General features: G+C 50.8%; 1 protein-coding gene across 1 annotated transcript; it reads left to right on the forward strand.

Annotated features, from left to right (window-relative positions):
- Window positions 1-4,649: 4,649 nt before the first annotated feature.
- On the forward strand, window positions 4,650-7,218 carry CRYAA (crystallin alpha A). The gene is made up of 3 exons (XM_049834969.1): window positions 4,650-4,856; window positions 5,798-5,920; window positions 7,009-7,218. The coding sequence occupies exons 1-3, from the start codon at window positions 4,668-4,670 to the stop codon at window positions 7,216-7,218; spliced, it is 522 nt and encodes a 173-aa protein (XP_049690926.1). The 5' UTR covers window positions 4,650-4,667.
- The last annotated feature ends 13,276 nt before the right edge of the window (window positions 7,219-20,494 follow it).

Raw genomic sequence — 20,494 nt, forward strand, 5'->3', positions numbered from 1 at the left:
GATAACATGGCCTCACCTCCTCCCATCCATTTTAAACTTTAGTGAGATATCAACAGCATTCAAAACTCAACAAAATTGCTACTTTAGTGCTTTCCATGGTACTTGGTGGGGGTTGAGTGCAGAGGAAAAGGAGCCTAGCTGCTGTTATAATCAGTTGCTCCTTCTTCCATCAGCATCCCAGGTCAGACATGGTAGAAAGGTTTGGAGCTCCTGATCATGGCACTGCCCTGGGTAGCATGCATATGTTTGAGGAACAGGAAATAGGTCTTCTAAAGAAAGGACTCTTCCCTTAGAAAGAAATGCGGTGTGTTCATTTCCAGGGAGAGCTTTTAGTAAGCGCTTAGCAGCTCATGAACCAAAACTGATGATGCTGGCTCCTTAGTGAGCCTCCACTTTTAGCTTGACTGCTTGCATACTGACTTCTATTGACTTCTTGCAACATTTCCAAAGCTAGGTCTATGTAAGATTAAGAAAAGCATGGTCGTTTTTTCCCACTCACCAGCTCCTTCACACACATTATGTAGTATTTTCCACCACATCGAGACTGGTAGGAAGAAAACTTACAATCAACTTGCAAGCTGCCCTAGCCCTGTGTGGCTGTCATGAACTCCTTTTTGTACCTCATAGAAATATTCCTCCAAAGGGAAAACTTAGTTTGATTAGCATGCTGCAACAATTTTATCATTAAATATTGGCAGAGATTATTCACTCCCTTATATTGTCACTAAACAGCTTACGTCTAAATGCAGAGGACCATCTAAATGAGTACAGTCATACCTTTTTTGGGTTGACAGGTCTATTCAAAAGAAAAAGCACTGGAACGCATTCCTGCTTTCTGTAAGAACTATCTGTGGAGTTGCACCCTCTGCAGGTTAAGAGAGACCACTTGACAGAGGACATGCAGATCAGAGCAGAGGGGTTGCCTTCCTTGGCTCTCCTGGGGCTGCAACACACGGTTGGAAACAGTAATGCCTGTTATATTAGCACTACAGAACCACATACAAACCCTCCACAGTTACACCTGACCAGTCACTGCTCCACATAAATACTTGCTTTTCTCTTCACATTGGGCTTGTACAGAGCTTGGCTTGGGGGTTGGAAACAGTGCCCGACTCACCTAGAAGTTGGCAGGTGAGAGTCAGTCATGCGGACAAACTAAGAGCAGCTAAAAACAAGCAAGGGCTGTGCTTGATCACTGATGCCTGCTTTACTCAGAAACGTGGTCTAGGATTTCTGCAGTTTGTCCTGGGCAACATCTTTTACTAAATGTCTCGTGTGCTGGCAATTATGTGTGATAGTTTAGGAAGGGATTCTTTCAAAGGTAAGCTAGACATTTTGAGTTGGGCTCACATTCTAAATTTGCAGCGAGTCTTTGGGAAAATCTGCCTTTGATGCATTGCTTTTGGGTGCACTCATGAGCACATGCACTAGTTTTTCTTCTTTTTATAGGAACAAATGTTGTGCATTCTGTGAGAAGTCTGGTCCCCTGAACTGGTGCAAAATGATTGCTTTCTCCTCTCATACCAAATTCCCACTGGATGGGATTCATCTCACCAGCTCTGCTTGTCCAGAAGGAGGTTAAAATTAGAAGTGCCTCCCCTAAGGCAGCTGTCCAGGCTCCCTCCTTATCAGTCGAGATGGAGGCACTGCTGAAAGGTGTCTCATTTCACCTTTCCTTCCCGCCTACATTATAATGTGAGCCTTCTGGAAGCATCTGTTTCTCTGCACTGACTGGACAGGGAGCCTGGACAACTCATTTGGACTGGACACCTAAGTTTTAGACCGTTGGAAGTTAGACGTGATGAGCCTCAGGAGATTGCTTGCTGCCCAGAGGTGTGCAGGCAGTATGAAGTTTGTATCAGGAAAAACTTCTGTAAATGAAATTTACATTTCAGTGAAATATTTTGCCCATAAAAGACAAAAATGCTTGTCAAAGACAAAATGGATACGATTAATTGTAGGGAGAGCCATGTAAATGTGGGTCCAGAAGAAACTAATGACATGAAACCATAAAGTTGGCTGCCACTTTTCAAGTATTTGAATGTGTGGTAAAATACATAATTTTAGATGAAATTTAGGTGAAGACATATTTGTCATTTTTCTCTCAACAGCCTATTCCCATCATCCCGCTGAACATATGGGGTGCTCCGATCACATGTTGAACACACACATGCTCCAATCGTGGAGCAAGCTTCAAGCCGTGGGTAGATGATAGATTTTGTTGGGCTTCCCTGTGAGATAAGTGGTGGTGTGTAGGCAAGCGGCTGCTTTCCTGGTGCTTAACTAAGAGCACCGATGTGCTGCTGGTCGGTGTTGCTGAGAGAAGTACAGCCCACCTGGGCTCCCTTCTTCCTCCCTGCCCCAATAATCCGCCCCCATTCCTGCATGGGGAACATGCTGGAGGTCAGAGCTCAAGGGTTTGGCAGTTTCTTAAGGACTGAAAGATGCCCAGAGAGGAGCCTGCCATTGTGTGCGTTGCTCCCTGTGCTCCTGCTATAATCCCTGGTTTGGGAAACACAAAGGGGATGTTCCCAACACACTGCAGGGATTGCATCCACCCCTCATGCATGGCTGGGACCCAAACGGTATGTCAGACTCGAAAATCTGTCTCACTTTCTGTGTCAGGGCACAGTTCCCACCTGCTCCTCTACCAGCCAAATAAATAATTTGCTTTGTGCGCTCCAGTGAGTGGCTTGGGGTTTGAACCTGTTCCTGTATCTGTCCTTTCATTCTGCATATATCAGGTCACTGCTGCCATTTGGTTAAATACAGGTTAGCAGCTCTCTGGTACTGAGTGGCTGAGGAGAGATTTTCTTTTCTCCTGGGACAAAGACCTAAATCTCACAGAGCTCTTGAAGAAAAATCTTGGTAGCGCTTTGTGACTCGTTTGCTTTCCCTTCATTTTCTCAAGCAAAATGACAGATTTGGGACAATGGAACTGAATGGGGGATTAGGTCTGTGTATTGCGGTTTTTTCCCTCCATGTCTTGAAGAGGGTTTGAGCTCATTTTGGCACCTGATTTAAAAAAAGCCTTCATACCCAAGAGCCATGGCCAGACCACAGGGCCTTTTCTTGCTGGAGCTAGGTGAGGTTGAACTTAAACTCTTGTCTGTCTTCTTAGCAGTCTCTACTGCCTTTTAGGGTGTTTTTCTGCTCCACTTTTTGCTTTCCATGAAGGAAAGCCTCTGTAACGGGATATTCTGGCTCCTACTTTTCCTCAACTTGCCTCCATGCACTGTGTGGGGAGGGGTCACGTGTGGGACTCAAGGCCAAGGACTTTCCAAGGCCACGTGGCACCTAGATGGCAGGCGATGCACAGCTGAATGTCACTTTGCCTCCATGCTTTTCTGAATTTAACTCTTCTGGCCTGGAATGATCCCATTTCTCCCAAAGCACTGATGCCAGGATCTCAACCACCCTCAGTTTCTTTAGTCCCTGGCACCATGAGAGGATGATTCAACCCCTCATCTCTGAAGTGCCCTCTCCTCTCTCCCTCGCTCTCCGCTCACTGCAAAACATGCCAAGATGCACAAGACTCCTGACGTAGGTGCTTCTGCTGTCCAGAAGGCCTCTAGGATGCAATCACTACACCGCTGGCTCCAGTGGAAATGGGATTTTGGCTGTCGCCACAGCCTCGTGTCGAGCCTTGCTGTGGAGCTGGGCAGACTGGCCACCATTACGCCGGCTAGCCACCTCAGCTCTCTGGCAGAGCTTGCTGCTCCCGCGGTGGGCTGTCTGTGTGCCCCTTCCCCAATCTGTCCAGGATGGTGGATGACCCCTTAAAGGTGGCTTTAAGTGAAACAGAAATGCAAACCAGCCGTAACCAGACACACATGTTAAGCAAGATCTGTGTCGTGACACCAGGAGATGAATCTCCCACAACACTCTCAAGAGCAGCTTTGGGACTGCTGTTATGGTGGGTGACCAAATGTATTTTTCCTTCTTTCTTTTGGCAAAGTATTTGTTTGTTAAAAGTTTCTGTTAAGTCAAACCTGTGTTCATGCTCTGCATCATGCATTAGTCCTGCTTCCCTGCCAGCCCCGCCAGGATCCCCATGCCAGGGGTGTCAGGCCCCTCTCAAGTGGCAGAGACACTTTATAGCATGTCACAAAAAAAAGTTTCCTTTTCTTCAACCTGAATCAACCCCTTTTTCCTCGCTTGGAAGAAAGTTGTCTCATTTATTTGGAAGAGACTTTGTGTCTCTGTTTCAAGGAGGGGCAAAAACGGAAGCAAACTAATGAAAAGCCAAGGGCAGGTTACAAAGACCTACAGAGCAGACCTCCTTCAGAAGCGTCCTTGAGACACCCACCAGGGTGTCCTGTTTAGCCCGCTTGATCCCGTAGAAGACCTGCCAGTACCCTTGGGCACCCCGTGTCTCACAGCCTGCTGCCTGGCATCATCCCTCCGGGAGATCTGGCACCGATTCCAACCAGACTGTCATTTCCAGGTCAGTCTCCACATTTCTGCTGACCATGTTGACTCCATCATGAGATCATGTCTTTCCAGAGAAATCCCGCTAATGCCTTCATTCTGCGAGACCGGTATATATAGGGGGAGCTTCCCTGGGGCTGCAGTGTGCAGTCCAGCCAAGGCATCGCTGTCTTCCCAGCAGCTGCACTGCCCCCTCCGCTCTCCCCTTGCAGCCACAGGTCGCAGCAGCAGCAAGCATGGACATTACCATCCAGCACCCCTGGTTCAAGCGTGCTCTGGGACCCCTCATTCCAAGCCGTTTGTTCGACCAGTTTTTCGGAGAGGGTCTCCTCGAGTATGACCTCCTGCCTTTGTTCTCTTCCACTATCAGCCCCTACTACAGGCAGTCCCTCTTCCGCAGCGTGCTGGAGTCGGGCATTTCAGAGGTAAGGGCCCTTCGGCTTCCTCTCCTTTTCCTTCCTCTCCCTCCTTACGCCTCTGCCTGCTCCACCCCACCCGCGGCACACCGGTGGCTGCAGCCCCATGTTGGGGTGTGAGGGGGGCGAGGAGGACCTCCGGCCCACCGCCAAGCACAGCCCGCTTGCCCCTTCTCGGGCACGGAGGGAAACCCTCGCTGGGGAGAAGGCTTCCCTTTGAGAAACGGAAACTATTCTGGCTCCTGACGGTTGTTTCCAACACGTAAAAGGCTGCCTTTGCTGCCCTCGCGCCCGCCAGCCATATGGTGAGGGAAGAGCTAGGCTGCTCCCGGAGTAAGCGCCCACGAGGGCAGCTCGGCATGGGAGAGGACGCCGGTGAGTGGGAGCTTCCTCCGGCCCCCTCCTCCACCTCAGGAGCTCAGTGGTTGTTGCAAGCCCACGCTGGAAGACCCAGGAGCAATTCCGTGTAGGAGGAGTGTGTAGCCATGGGGGCTGTGCTCCGAAGCTCAGGGACTGGTGCTTTCTCTAGCCCTCTCATACTGGTTTCCTCCCAGAGCTAAGACCACAAAGAAACCATAAATCACTGAAAGGACGAAATGGGTGCTATCAGAGAATATTGCACTGGTTTCTGTCCTCTCTCGCTGCTGAGTACAAATGCCTGGTGCATCTGGCAGATCGCCGAGTGCAAAGGGGTCCCCAGCAGAAGAACAGCGGTGAGAAGTGACGCCTCTGCCCCAGAGCAGTAGCAATGGTGCAGATGCCTACCGTGGCCTCCCAGTGTCACCGGGTCCCTGTGATGGGAAGAAGACCCCCACTGAGGCCCATAGTCACAGAAAGAGAAACCGTGCCGCCACCAGACCACCCCTTCTCTGCCTTTTAATCTGTCACGATGCTGGTGCTACCTCTGTGCTTAGAGCTAGGGTCTTACTGTCTAACAATGTTCGTTGCAGGTGAGGTCTGACCGGGACAAGTTTACAATCATGCTGGATGTAAAACACTTCTCTCCTGAAGACCTGAGTGTGAAGATTATCGATGACTTTGTGGAAATCCATGGCAAGCACAGTGAAAGACAGGTAAGTGGAAGTGATGGTGATGGCGGAGAAGCTAGGGAGTAAAGGTCCATTTTCTTTCTTTCCAATGGTCCTCAGCTGAAGGAGAAAAAAAAAGAATATATCAGAAGAAGGAGTTATTTATTGATTGTCATTATTGGCATGGCCTATTCCCATAGAGCCCCAACCAGATATCTGACAATAATGAGCTGATCCACTCCTCTTTTGTTTATTTTCAATCATCACCTTCCATAACCGTCAGATGACGATGTCCATTGTTCACTAATAACATTGGACCAGACAAAGAACATCATCTGGCGCTGCCAAAGCATGGCTGAGTTTTCATAAGCCAGAATCATTAGTGAAAACAGAGTTTTCATATGCTGATCTAGGAGAGAAAAGCAAGAGCAAACAAAACAAAAGAAAAACAACCAAATGCCTGAGGCTTGGAAACTTTTAACACGTATGTCATGGAAATATCCGTGGGGGTCTAAAAGTGAATTATACCAGCAGGGGTTTAATTCTTCTCATACATTTTTTTGGCCAGACAAAGCTCTAGCCTGGAAACAGTATGTATTTTTTAATATAGTTATTTTTTCCAGAGGAAAAGAGCAGCCATTTTCACGGCTGACTTAAAAAAAAAATTTGCATTTCTCATTCTTTTGGCCAAAAATAAGGGGGCCAGGGTTGTGTACTTTGGCTGACACAGCGTTGCTGCCTAGTAAGGAAATACATGGCCGCACACGCGCGCCTTGTTTTTACCTTCACAGAACCCCAGACTTTCTCTCCAACCATCCTTTGAAATTGGAGACTATGGCAGGGCCCCTGTCCAGATCAGATCCCAACCTGCAATATGGCCAAAATCACACCCTGCTGCTCTGTTCAGCTCTTGCAGCTTCAGGGACATCATGGGGGGACACCTGCCCCTACAAACCCGTGAAATAGAGTAAAGAGCGGAGATCGCCCGGCGATACCAGCAGTACAGCGTCACGATAAGCCAGGCCAAATGTGGACCCCCCTCCTATGGAGCCACGGGGTCGGGCGGAGGGAGGCACGGCGTGGTACTGGGGGGTTTCTGACGGGCCTTGCCCCCTTTCCCCACTGCCTCTCAGGACGACCACGGCTATATCTCCCGCGAATTTCACCGCCGGTACCGCCTGCCCGCCAACGTGGACCAGGCTGCCATCACCTGCTCCCTGTCCAACGACGGCATGCTGACCTTCTCGGGCCCCAAGGTCCCCTCCAACATGGACGCCAGCCACAGCGAGAGGCCCATCCCCGTGTCCCGGGAGGAGAAGCCCACCTCCGCGCCTTCCTCCTAAACCCGCCTGCCGCTGCGGTATGCAGGCTGCCACCGTCTGCAGGTCTCATTCCCAGAGCCATTGCATAGATATCAGTGAATATCTAGAGGGGTTTCTTTCGTTGGTTCCCCCCCCCTCCCCTGTGTTTCTTTTTTTCCCTCCCCCTTTCTCTTGGATGGGACGAGGGGCTGGGTGAGCGGCTGGTGGACTTTGAAGCTTAAACCTGCGAGCTGTGCTGTGGGGATGGCATGGATGGCGTGTGCTGCCACGCTGTTGTACTTGCTGAAAGGGTCTTCGTCCAGTGCTGTAGTCCATAACCACCATCAGGTAGGAGGGAGTGCAGAAGTAACACTGGCTCCTGGTGCACCAAGTCTTGAGGTGAGGCTTGGAGCAGGTGAAAAGCCCTGCAGACTTGCTCTACCCCACGCAGAGTTAAACTGGTTACTCTTAAAAAAAGCAACAGAGCCAAGCCCCACACCTGAGATCCTGCGTACATGTGATGAATGTGCCAGGAGTTCCTTGCAACCACAGGAGAAATCATAACATCCTACCTTCGGGGGTTGCAACGTGTATTTTTATTCAGCAAAGTGTTTAAGTGTATCTGTTCATACCACTACCTTGTCGTTTCCCTTAGGGGCAACTGACACGAGGACAAGCACGTCTTTCCACTGTCTTAGTAGGCCCTCGGGGGAGAGAGGGGGGCTCACCGCTGTGCAGAGGCTTCACATCCCCAGCCAGCTCTCCCCAGCCTGTGCGTAACACACCGTCTCCCTTGCTCTCACTGTTAATTCTAGGGTAGCTCCACCTCTTCCACTGGTATCTGGCACTCAACCTGAGAACGCGGTCAGTGGCGGTCAATAAAGAGATATAGGAAACACGCAATTGGCTTTGGGGTTTCGTTTGTTCCTTTCTAAGGCTTTTGAAATTGAAAGGCTAGTGCGGTGCCTAACACTGCTTTGAGGACGCGCTTTCCACCGCTGGAAGTACATTTTGTGATGATGACTTGCCCTTTCTTTCGTGCTCCTGTTATCCTTCATGCAAGCAAAACAAAAGGATCAAGAAAAGAACAAAATTCAACAGCCCAACAGCCATGCCATTTCTTAAGTTCATTGCATCAGTAAAGACGGCAATGCAGACCTTGTTTCCGTGATACGACGTGAAGAATTTCATCTGAAATGAATGATTAAAGCTGTTTGGTGGCAGGGTGGGTAGGGCGTAGGTGCTGTCTCTCCCTGCAATTGCCACGCATGAAATCCATAGCTCCCAAGCCTGCGTAGATGAGAGCGCTCAAGCCTGAAGGTTTCAGCACTCATGCTTGACTCAAATAGCTTTCCAAGCAGACAGAGATCTGGGCTGTTTAGCAAAAGCATAGCATCACTGATAACCCCGCAACCCCCACAATTAACCCCATAGGTAAGATCAGCTTGGACAGTGAGTGCTTTTTCTCGTAGTAGAGGTCTTCACATCCAAGACCTCCAACGTGAGGTGGAGTTTCTGAGGTCCACCTCGGCTCCTAAGTAGAGAAGGTCACTGCTTCCCCGGGAGCAGACGCAAGTTTGTCTCGATCAACATGTCTCTGGGTGCTCCCGGATCACGCCTACAAAACAAGGCAGGGTGACAGCATTCTTCCCAGGAAAGAGCGCAGGTCCATACCCTCACTGGGAGGTGAGGACAGCTGGAGAAAGTGTTGCTCTGCCAAAAAGATGAGCCCGCCAACCTCCTCCCCTTTGCTGCTGATTAACTGTGAAAAAGAGAGAAAATATAAGCTGGGGTTTTTTTTTCCTCATGGCATGGGTTTAAATATTAATATGAGCCATAAATACAGAAGCTCTGGGCCTATTTAAAATTAAAAAGTACGTTCTTCTGCCACATCTAGGCCAAAACCCGGGGACGGCTGGGAGTCAGGAGCAAGGACATTGCCCCTTATCCGGAGAAAGTGACTGTGCCCTGCGTGGGGTGGCTGGGGGAGAGCCAGGGAGAGGGGCAAGGTGCAGGAGGAGGGAAGTGCTGCAGAAGCAGGGGCAAGAGGGAAAGGAGGGGGATTACCGTCTGGTAATTAGAAAGCAAGGAATCCCCTCGGTGTCTGACATTATTTTAAACCTATTTTTTACTGAGATTAATTATTGGGCAATCCCCAAGCTTTCTACCAAAAAATGTGCAGCCTGTTGCATTTTCATCTCCAGGGGAAAGGCGTGAATGGACGCATTTGGGGAAAGGGCAATTTCATACCAGGAGGGAGCTGTTACTACCGGCAGAGAAAGGGCGTTTTGGCAGAAACTGCCTCTCACTGCTTTGCCTGGCGCTAACAGGGCCCTGGCCTCTGCTCCTTTCCCCTCGAAGGCATCTCCCCGCCAGAGCTTCCGCACCTCCCCGCTGTGTGCTGACATCTCTCTCCTTCCTGACACAAACTCAGCAAAACCAGGAGGAAAAAAAACCCAACCCAAAACCCAGCCCCAAACATTTAGCTCCCATTCAAAACTCTCAGAGATGTAAAAACAGGGAAACATATTTTGAGCGTGATCTGCGTGCAGACGTTACCTGCAGCTGTTTGAGCAGCATGTGTCTCTGCCTGTCCCATGAAATGACATTTGAACCATTTTGGGGCCCCTTTTTCTGTCTGGATGGCAGAAAGTGAAAGTTTTGACGATAGGAAATCAGGGCAGGTTTGGGGCAAGCCGGGAGCCGTGCAGAGCGGGCAGCGGCTCTTGCAGCTGCTCTGGTGCTGCAACGCAGCGGGTGCCGAGGGACCCGTGCAGCCCCTCGCTTTTGCGGCAAATCCTGGGGACACCAGACCATGACTGTCCCACCGCTCTGAGAAGGGCTGGTTTTAAAGCCCTTTGCAATCCATCAGCTAATTAAAAACACGAGCGGCTGCTAAAAGCCTCTGTGCGAGGACACGCCGCGTGGCGGGTGGTGTTTTGTGGAGGAGGGGGGAACGTGTCACTGAAGGCTGCCCTGCCTGACCCCAGGGCCAGAGCCCCCTCCCCTGGCCCCAAGGGGTTTGTTTGCCCACAGAAGAGCTTGAGAATGGGCAATAATTCCTCCCTGCTTACTAGTGCCTATGTATCACTCAAAATATTTCACATTTTTCACCCCAAAGTCTTCCTAGTCACATCACTCCGGGATACTCCGCCTCCTCCTCTTCTGTGCACTTGGCTCTGTAAAAATTATTGTTTTCCCTTTGCTGAAATTAATTTTCATTTAAAGAAAGTCTTGTCATTCATAACCTATGATCATGGTTTCAAGAAGGAGCTCTTCACCACACCTTTTTACACAAATTTACCTGTTAACAAGGTGTTGCTAACTCTCTTCCAGGATTAACAAAATTTCTTGGAAGTTTTTTGGTTAGAAACTCAGTTGATGATTTTATCACAGAGAGAAAGGCAGTGGAGGTCCCTGCCCACAGGGCACTGATGGCACCTTCCAGCGTCCCAGCAGTTTGGTGTAGGGTGGCCTGTAACCAGGGGTTTCTGCTCAGGGTGATTATTCATCCTTATTGCACCGTGCTTTTATTACCCGCTGTCCGTTTCTGCTCGGAATGCTAACCTTGCTTGCCTACAGCAAAGCAGAAATGACTTTAGCTTCCCCTCTGGAGAAATCATTCAAGCGTTAGCCTGAGGGTCCTGAGGGGGATGCACCAGAGGGTGGTCCAGGGGCATGCGTCCTCCTCCAGGTGACTCTCCCTCCTCCCACAGCCCCCAATGACCCGGCGGTGGTGGCAGTGACCTGGGGGACGGCAGCAGCTCCTGCTGCTGTACCTGCCCCCTCCCCTCCCTCAGCACTGCAGGGCACAGGCAGGGTACGTCACCTCTGCCAGCATCCCGTTTCCTCTAAGAAAAAGCTGGGAGCAAGGGTTGGCAGGATCCCACCTGGAGGCCACCCACCGGGAAGCTGTCCCTGAGCATCCCGGGCCAGGGCTCGCCCCTTATCGCCTCTCTTGGCAGGGGGATAAGGAGGACCCTCCTCATCCTTTTCAGGAGAAGGCGCACAGAGTTCACACAGCCCTCTCTGCATGGGCTTGGGCAATCAGCAGATGCCGCATTCCCCCCATCTCGCCCCCGGTTTATCCGTTAGTTTTGGACTTTTGTCTCCTGGCTTCTGGCAGAAGGACAGCTGGGGAGAGAGAGGCATTTCCCGGCAAAGCTGTGTCCCCACAGGGCGGCAACCTTTCATGCGCTCTGGCACTCCAAAGGGCTCCCTTTGGCCCCCCACCTCCCCCGCCCCGGGTTTCAGCATCTCCCCAGGGAGACAGAAATCCAGGGCACAAGGCTAGCAGGCACACGGACCCAACGAGGGTTGCACAACTCCGGCGTTTCTTGGTTTCTGATTGATTTGCAAGTTAGCCAGTGTTACATAAAGATCTGGAATAGTCTGAAAGTTTTCCAGCATTTCCCCCCTTTTTTTTTTTTCTTTAAAGCAAATTCTGTTGCATGCAACCACTATAACCTCTCATCTCCTTGGCACTGTCATCAAGATTTGGGCTCTGCCACACAGGTCTCTACAATCTGAGGTTAAAAAAGCAGTAACTGCTTCCGTTGGCAACAAAAAGGGCTCCAAACTCATCCAAAAAATCCCAGTATTCTCTCAAAACCACGTAACGTGGACACACTGGGCACACCTCTGCAGTTTATCGCTGCTGTGTCAGGCACGTAGATTTGGGAGACACAGCCAGACGTGCGATGACGTGGTCTCTGCCCCCCCCAACCCAGACTTTGTCCCTCCGGTGTGACCTCTTGTCAGGACTGGCATGTGACTGGAAAAACACCAGCTCACATGAGAAGAGCAGGTAAGTGCCGAGTCCCTCATTTCCCAGCTCCAGATCCAGCCGCGGGGCTTTCCCAGGGGAAGTGCAGTCGGGTCCGTACACTGCCCACGCAGCAGAGCTGGAGCCGCGTTACGTGGCTGGAGCTCAGCTTGCAATTAACTGGCACTTTTAAGGAAAAATGCAAGGTTAGGACGTGGCGCAGATGTTTGTGGCGTATCTTAAGAGTGTAGCACAAGCAGAGTAAAAATGAAATCTTGGTCAGAGAGACTGAGGCAAGATGGAGTGATATAAGTCGACCAAAACTCAGGAGACCTTTCCATGCCTCGAAGGCCATCCTCCAGCTGTCTTGCAGAGACCTACCACCCCCCATGAGGGCCCTGAACTCTTCAGAAAATCATCCTTCTACTCAGCAAGAGTGGGCTCAGCCCAGCCTGGAGAAGCTGCCCTGCCTCAGCAGAGGTGCTGGCAGCTGGGCAGGGGCTCAGCAAAACCCGGCGCTGCTGGGGAAAAATCCGTGCCAGCCACCGCGCATCATCCCGTGGCTCTGCCTGACGTCCTGCCCAGCTTGCCCTTTCACAGCCCACGTTCTCCCAGGCTGCTGTGGGGACGGGGCACCGGTGGGTGCTGCCACTACTGCTGTGCTGGGGAGCTGTAAATCAGGGGGGTGCCACCGAGGGAAGGGGCAGAGTGGGGGACACAGGCATCCCACCAGCTCAGGGCTGCTGGGAGAGCCATCGGCCACCACCTGCAGATGTCTGGCACGCCTTGGCAGGGTGGCTGCCACCTTCAGCCTTCTGTGGAGCATACAGCTCTAGGAGATATGTGTCCTTGGCTGGGCAGGCACAGAAGATGACAGGGGTTGAGCACAGGAGCTCTTGGAGATCCTGACACAAAGGAGCAATGCCTCCTGCTGTGCCCATTCCCCGCTCTCAAACCACAGCGTGCAAAGAGGTGATCTGCCTAAACTGCAGTGACAGTAATGAGGATGTCCAATGGCCACGGGCCCATCCATGTCAATCGGCTGCTTTGGGTTCATGGGAGAGACACAGCTACACCGGGGTATAGGCAGAGCCTGATCTGCAAGTCCCTGGAGACCAGCGCAGGGAGTCTCCTCCTTAAAGCACTCCTTGCTTCCAGAGCGTGCTGCCACATCTTGCTGGAGCTATTTGGGGATGGCTACTCAGCCTGTGTAAGGGTCCAGCGTGGGGTAGGTACAGCACACGACCTCTCGAGGGGCTCATGGACAGCGTGGGGTGGACTGGCATGTCCCAGGGGAACCAACAATGCAGCTGGCAGCCGGGTCCCTGTTGGGAAAAAGGGAATTTCCATGCTTTGCTTGCAGTGCTTTCTCTGTCAAGATTTCATAGCTGGCTGATCATTTCATTAGCCGCTAATCAGGGAAAAAGGCACACAGCTTAATTCAGCGTCTCTGCTCTGCCTTTAAGGACATCAGTGTAGTAAAGATCGGAATGCTTATGCATTTCAGTGTACACAAAACGTTGCCTATCTAACACAGTGTTTGCAAACATGCACTTCTATTTCCTTGGTGCCTTAAATGCTGTGCTCAGAGGTGCCGTACCAAAGGATTTTTCCATACTCAGCCAACCATTCCTGCTTTCTTTCCAAAAAAACGGCCCCTCGGCCCTTCCTCGGCGGGCTGATGCTTCCCTTCCCTTCCCTTCCCTTCCCTTCCCTTCCCTTCCCTTCCCTTCCCTTCCCTTCCCTTCCCTTCCCTTCCCTTCCCTTCCCTTCCCTTCCCTTCCCTTCCCTTCCCTTCCCTTCCCTTCCCTTCCCTTCCCTTCCCTTCCCTTCCCTTCCCTTCCCTTCCCTTCCCTTCCCTTCCCTTCCCTTCCCTTCCCTTCCTTTCCCTTCCCTTCCCTTCCCTTCCCTTCCCTTCCCTTCCCTTCCCTTCCCTTCCCACACCCCCGCGGCCGCTCCCGGCACGTCCCGGCGGGGCGGCCGGTTCCCGGCACCGCTCCGCTCCGCAACCCCGGGGCTGCGGGAGCCCCCGCGGCCGGGAGAACCGAGAGGTGGCAGCAGCCCCTCGTCTTTGGGACCGAGTGGCCTCCCCTGCGTCGAAGGAAACACCCGACTGAAAGATCACGCTCGGTATTTTGCTAAGCATCTCCTCTGTGCTCCTCCGAAAAATTTTTTTTTTTTTTCTTTCCTCCTCCTCCCCTCCCCGGCAGCAATTATTTCAGTTTTCTTTTTCCTTTTTCTCTTTGACAATATGCTCAAAAGGAAGCAGAGCAGCACCATTGTCCACGCTGGCTCAGTTTTCCACCCACTCAGGCTGATGTCAGCCCCTCGCCGCAGGACTTAATGCACTGCTGTCTCCCCTCCAAATTACTAATTGCAACGCCTTTTTTTTTTTTTCCCCTGCTGGACAAGTTGCTTAGAGCCAAAGCCTCGCTCCCACCTTTGACAGCCCTTTTCCTCCCCGTTGAGCCTTCCCGGTGCTGAGCCACACTGAGCTGTGCCAGTACGGGGAGGATGGGGCGCACAATGTCACCGAGCCACCGAGCCACCGGGGTGGAAACAAGGGGAAGCTGAGGGGCAAAATGCCCCCCAAACGGTTTTGCCCTGCCCACATGCAGGCTGTTGCCATACAGGGGGCTCAGGTCAAAGGGGTCCCTTCTCATCCTCCCTTGTCCCCTGCATGAGCCTGGGACGCCTGGCTGAGGTCTCACACCGGAGCGACATTTGGCTCCGACGGTGTTTATATTGAGATAACTCACCAGGCGTCTGTCGCCAGAGCTCGGAGGTGAGCTATAAAGACCTTCAAAAGAAGCCTGCTTAATAGTTTTTGGTGCTGACCAAGGAAGGTCTGGGGTTTAATTTCCTGCTTTTTGATTGTTTGTTTTTACTTAAGGAGAAATATTTGGGATGTCTAGCCTTGTCTCCACTGGTTTTGCTGGAAGGCTCCTTGGGCGTTTCAGAGGATTTGTATGCTGAACTCTCTCGCACTGTAAACAAAGCGTGTCAAATCCTTCCCAAAGATGCTGATTTTCCAAAGCATTCATTAAGAGCCTGACCTTTCTTCTCCAATAATTTATGAGCTACTTCCAAACAGACCACAAAACAGTAATGCAAAATGCCTGACTTATTTATGTGCTTCAGCGGGCCATAGGGGTACGAAAAGCTATACATAGCTTTGTTTCAATCTCTGGATATGTCATTATTTCCCTTGTGAGGTTCACGACTCCAGAATATATGACCCTGTCCATGGGACTGAAACCAGGAAGCCCAACAGGCTCATTCAGCCTCTGTAGCATTTTGGCTTCCCCTGATGATTTCTGCTTCTCATTGATTTTCAACATGTCAGCTCAAAGTCTCACCTGAATTTAATGCAAAACAAATACCCTGTCACATCAACACAGAGAAAATGGAGTACAATAACTTAATTAGCAATGGCAGGGTGATTCAGCTGAGTCTGGGAAAGGATTTTGTAAATAAAAGCGATCATTCACAATTTTTTTGCTAGGCAGTAGTTTCTCTAGCAGTACACACCAGAGGTGACTTGTAAGCCTGCCAGGCTGGCTTTTCTCTTCCAGGCACTACGAATGCCCTATCATTTTATCTTATTAAGAAAGGGAGCATGGAGTAAGAGACGTATAGACTGGGATGCATGGAAGACCCAAACAAGAAATGCCACTGATGGGTGAACTGGTGATGTTGGCTGTAATGAAGATTTCCACCTTCCTCAGAAAAAGCAACCCAGCCACACTCGACCTTCTCCCCTGGGGAGCAGACAAATAACTCAAAGTCTCTGGCTAAAGTAGTAAGTATAGATCAACTCGTTTATGGTTCAGTAATACAAACTTAAAAAAAAAAAAACCACAACAGAGGCTATATGCATTTTTCATCTGGTTCTTCCTTTGATAAGGTAAAGTGCAGGAGCCATCCTAGCATCTGAAATACTTGTAAATTCTCTCCAGCAGAGCATAGCAGAAAACAGTGTGGGATCGTTGTGCAGCTGGACTGTACTGCTCTCCCTCCCTGAACCTGATGCTTGGAGTCTGCCGCTGAGGGGGGCTTAACCGTCGATTAAACTTCTCATTCAAATTTGTACCTTGCAAATTGCAGAAGGTAACCTCACCAAGTGACTTGCATATTCAGGTTGTTAACCAAGCAGCTGAAAATTCATTCATTTAACCTAGAGATTAAAAAAAAAACAACAACAAACCCAAAACAAAAAAACAAGACAGCAGAGTCTGACAGCATTTTACCTGTAAAGTTTGGAGTAAGACAGCATGAATGGAAGGGAAAACGCATATCCACAACATTTGTGGTTTCATTTGCGCGGGCCTTTCATCGCCAACTGTTGCAGGAGGGGTTTGCACGCAGGGATGCTTTGGCGAGAGGCAGTCAGTCCGAGGTGAGCAGTCGCTGTGGCGAAAAGCCCTCTCTCTCCCTGTGACTCCCACAGCTCTTGGGGCACAGAGGAGTTACTCACTGCGTGTTTGCACCACAGAATAAAGTCCCCCAATAAATCAGATGTGAACTCATGTTTCTCAAGCATCTGAGGTGAAATGCTCTCTTTGTCTTGGAAGAGAACCAGACACTGAGGTCTCCAGCATATTTTGCTGTAGCTGCAATGTCTCAGGACACAGCCAGGTCAAAGGGTTGTAGACAGAGGGAATATTTTTCGTTACATCCGCTACCAGAACTGGAAAAATTAGAGGAGGTTTTGGGCACCACAGCCAATCTACAGGTCAGTGAGGGCTTTGAGAGATGAGCCTTGGCCATGGTTGTTATGGTGGGTTAGGCTTTACCCCCTTCTGCTGCTGTACCCTCCGGTCTGCAGCGCTCACCTCTGCAGAGGGCAGGGTGGCACACGGGGGGCCAGGGGTGGCAGTGAGATTTGCCAGACTGTCTGCCGAAATTTTCCCGTGCAATGCCCATGCTGCAGCTCTTCCATGGTTTCACAGGCGCTGTCAGCACTCAGGTAACACCAGGTGTCTGCCAGTAAACGGGAGCAGAATTAGGACACTGTGCAACAGCAGCAAAAATTTGTTTTAATCTCTTCCCTGATAAGCTCACTTCTCTGACAAATTTTAAGGAAAGGGAAGATGAAAGTCCGGAGATGACAGAGGGGAAAAAAAGACCGGTATGATACAGTTAAACTGCATTACTTATAATAAGATAAGCATGAAAATTAGGCATAATTTTTATATTAAAAAGTGCTCTGTAGAGGTACAGTATACAGGTGCTGGAGAGAAAACTCTTCTTGTACAAGGGGTCGCTTTAAGCCTGGATGTTCTGGTTACAGAAACTGTACGAAGCGCTTCTGGTCGGGTGGCTCTGTGCAGAGAGATTACAGGAGCTCAGGTGGCTGCACGAGCCCTGCGCGGGCAGGGTCGAGCCAGGGAGAGGGAATTATTGAGCCCCCTGACAGCAGGGACCAAAGCTTAAGCATGACAAGATTTAAGAAGCCAGTGGAAGGGCAGAAGAGGAGTTGCATGAACAAGTGCATGGGCAGGAAGGGGGCTCCAGGGAGCTGTGTTTTCTTTTACACGGCCAGTCTGCAAGTTAGCTCTTGCCAACGGCACCCAGTGCCCGGGAAGGTACCAGAGATGGGGAACAGCTATTTGGTTACCAGCACCCAGGAGGATATTAAGGAAAAAGACCAACTGAGCTGAAGTTCCTCCGTTAGCTTCATTAGTGCCAATGGGGCACTGGCACCGGTGCCAGCTGCAATGCTCACGGGGGTTTGCTGTGCCCCTGTGAGCCCGGCACATCTGTGCCTGGAGGATGGCTTTCGTGGTACTTTGGACCTGGTGGGTGGTTGGGTGCCCCTGGAAAAAGTGTGGGTGTTGTCACTCTTGATATAGTCAGCTTTTTGGCAGCATCTGCTCACACAGGGTGGACAAAACTTCAGACGTGGCCGGGTGGGGAGAAAAAGCTCCCAAGGGAAGTCCCTGTAGCTAGTAATTCAGAGAGTCCCTGGGAAAGCCCCAAACTGTAGCCAGCATGAGGCAGTGGAGAAGAAGCCTCAGGGGAGAAGACAAAGTTGTGCATAGGTGGAAACCCCCTACCCACCCCAAGGGAAGGGCCCAGGGCCTGACTTCGGGCTGGGTTTGTAGGTTAGGGTACAGTGATGCTACCTGGGGCATCTCCGGGGCATTAGCTGGGCTCCTGCAGAGAGAGCACGAAGGCAGGGAACAACAGCTACTCTTTTTTCATCATTACGTGCTATGTGCTTCACAGCAAAGCACCAACTTTCCCTGCTCCAGAGAAGCTCAAGGTTTTTTTCACTAGGTACCCTTTGAACCTTCCTTCTGGCTACCATCTTCCCGCTAAAGGCCACTGCCTTTTGATCCACCCACCAGTCCCTGGTACTGCCCCACGTCCAAACTGGTGCAGCCTTTCCGACTCCAGCTCTCACTCTGCCTCCGCATCACCTCCCTTCTGCAGCCAGCTCCCAGCTGCCCTCCAGCTGCTCGCTCCTGCTCACCTGGTGGTATTAATTCCTGATGTCGCACCCCTGGGGCAGCTGCTCCGCAGGTTGGATTTGGCAGCAGTGCTTTCCAAAGACTAGAGCCTTTCCTTCCGAGCCGGGAAGCAAGCATGGCAAGCAATGAAGGGACACATCTGGTGTGCATAATGAAAGGCATTCGTCTGTATGTTGTACACATGCAGTGGGAATGCCGAAGAAGTAATAGAGATAGCGTGAATGTAACTACACGTATATGCAATGCATTTCCACTCTGCAATGGTGGCAACCAGGATTGCGTCTCCAGGAGAGACCCACAGTCTTGCCGCCCTCTTGCCCTCAGAGGACTCATATTCTCCCCAACCATCACCGCTTTGTGCCTGTGCAGCCAATCACTCGTAAAACCCTGCCAGGTGCAGGAGGCAAGGCTAGATTTAGCCATATATCTGCCCTTGTGCAGAGCCCTGCCCAGCCCCAGTTTTTTGGGGCATTCCTTGCAATGCCTCTGCAGGTCCCCAGAACATCTCTGTCAGACCAAAGCTCGCACAAAAAGCCTGCCTGCAAGTGCAGCCAGGGCTCCAGCTGTCTGCGTGTGGGGTTAACGCTGTGCCCACGGTGGAACCATACCTGCCAGAACAGAGGCACGGCAATGCAGACCAGACTTCAGGACACCATTTGGAAAGCAGAAAGCCTTCCTTCCAGAAACATATGGGCTGGACGTGTATGGGAGCCATGGAAAATAGGAGGATGGTGAATAGCAACTGGCCTCATGTTAGTCCCAACTGAATCAAGGCAAGAAAATAGCCCTGCAGACAGTGTGGCTTATTAAAGCCTCTAATATAGAAGAAACATGTTCAGGTTGCAACTGGAAACCAAGAAACAAGTCCCCTCTTAGAAGAAGACACTGACCCGGTGACCTTTTAGAGGGCCATTTTGATACGCCTGTGAGATTGAAATCATATTTGCAGTTGACGATTAACCATACAAGGCACCTGGCTCTTCCTTTTGCTTGCATCTTAGAGACAGCATCTCTCTGTCAAAACGATAAGCAGTCCCGTTCCCCCCCCCCCTTCTTTCCCCTCACCAAGCCGCTGGGCTCAGCTGGTTCTCAGAATGCGTCCCTGCCGACTGCTGAAGACCGACAAAGCCGTATTGTTTTTCAGCTGAGGAAAGAACAAAGACTGCACCTTCACCAAGTGCCGCACTGCTGACATTAATCAAACTATCACTTTACCCTCGTTTGTGTGGACACAGTGACACCACCATGCCGGGAGGACTGTGGGAACCAGCAGGCACGAACAATTCAGCTAAGCCTTGCAAAATGCCAGAGTCTTTATTCAGAGCTTCCCCTTTTCAGCTAAAATCCGCTGCTGAAAATAACCCTCCCTTCCAAAGGATGGCCCTGTTTGAGTACTTGGTGTGCCCATGGTGCATGACAAGGGGGTTATTTATTGCCAGCATGCCGAGAATAGGATTTTATGGGGAGAGGGAGGGTGGCAAAGCCTATTCCTGAGCAAGCTGGGACTTTTTAACACCTGTTACTGAGGTAACCATTGCGCACACATGCACCAGAGATGTCTGGAGTCATCAAGGTCTTCTGTAACACTTCCAAGCAATGTCCTTCCCAAGCCCGCAAACTTACTGGCTGCCACCGTCACTCTGGCTGGTGTTCAGTGCTCCCCTTGGACCCTGGCTGTACATTTACTCTGCTTGCAGTCGGTTCTTGCTTGGCAACAAAACTCCCCGTGCTTAGAGGAGGCCAGCAGTAATGTGAGATTTCCCTCGCTTGTCCTTTAAGAATCAAAGCCACAGGCAAAAATCAGAAGGTAGTTGCACGTCAATAGGGTAAGTAAACTGGAGGCTGCCAAGCTGCTGACCTGTCCTATTGGAGCACTTAGGAACATCGGTGGGGAAATGACCGCCTGGGTCATCCCATCCAGTGCCTGCTGTTATGAGCAACCACTAAAAGCCTGTCCTGCCCAGCACAATTGGCAGAACATTTTCTTCCTACGTCTCAATGCACCCTAGACCACAAAGAACTTCCTGACCATCCTTGAGCCAATTTAGATCGATAGGGCAAAAGATCAAAAGCCACA

The sequence above is a fragment of the Accipiter gentilis genome, chromosome 32, assembly GCF_929443795.1.
Source record: "Accipiter gentilis chromosome 32, bAccGen1.1, whole genome shotgun sequence".
In the NCBI taxonomy this organism is placed as follows: Eukaryota; Metazoa; Chordata; class Aves; order Accipitriformes; family Accipitridae; genus Astur; species Astur gentilis.

Excerpts from the sequence above, each read along its gene's own strand:
- CRYAA (XM_049834969.1), top strand. The coding sequence starts at position 4,668 with ATGGACATTACCATCCAGCACCCCTGGTTCAAGCGTGCTCTGGGACCC. Across the intron at positions 4,857-5,797 it reads TGGAGTCGGGCATTTCAGAG|GTGAGGTCTGACCGGGACAA; the intron begins GTAAGGGCCCTT and ends TGTTCGTTGCAG. Across the intron at positions 5,921-7,008 it reads GCAAGCACAGTGAAAGACAG|GACGACCACGGCTATATCTC; the intron begins GTAAGTGGAAGT and ends ACTGCCTCTCAG.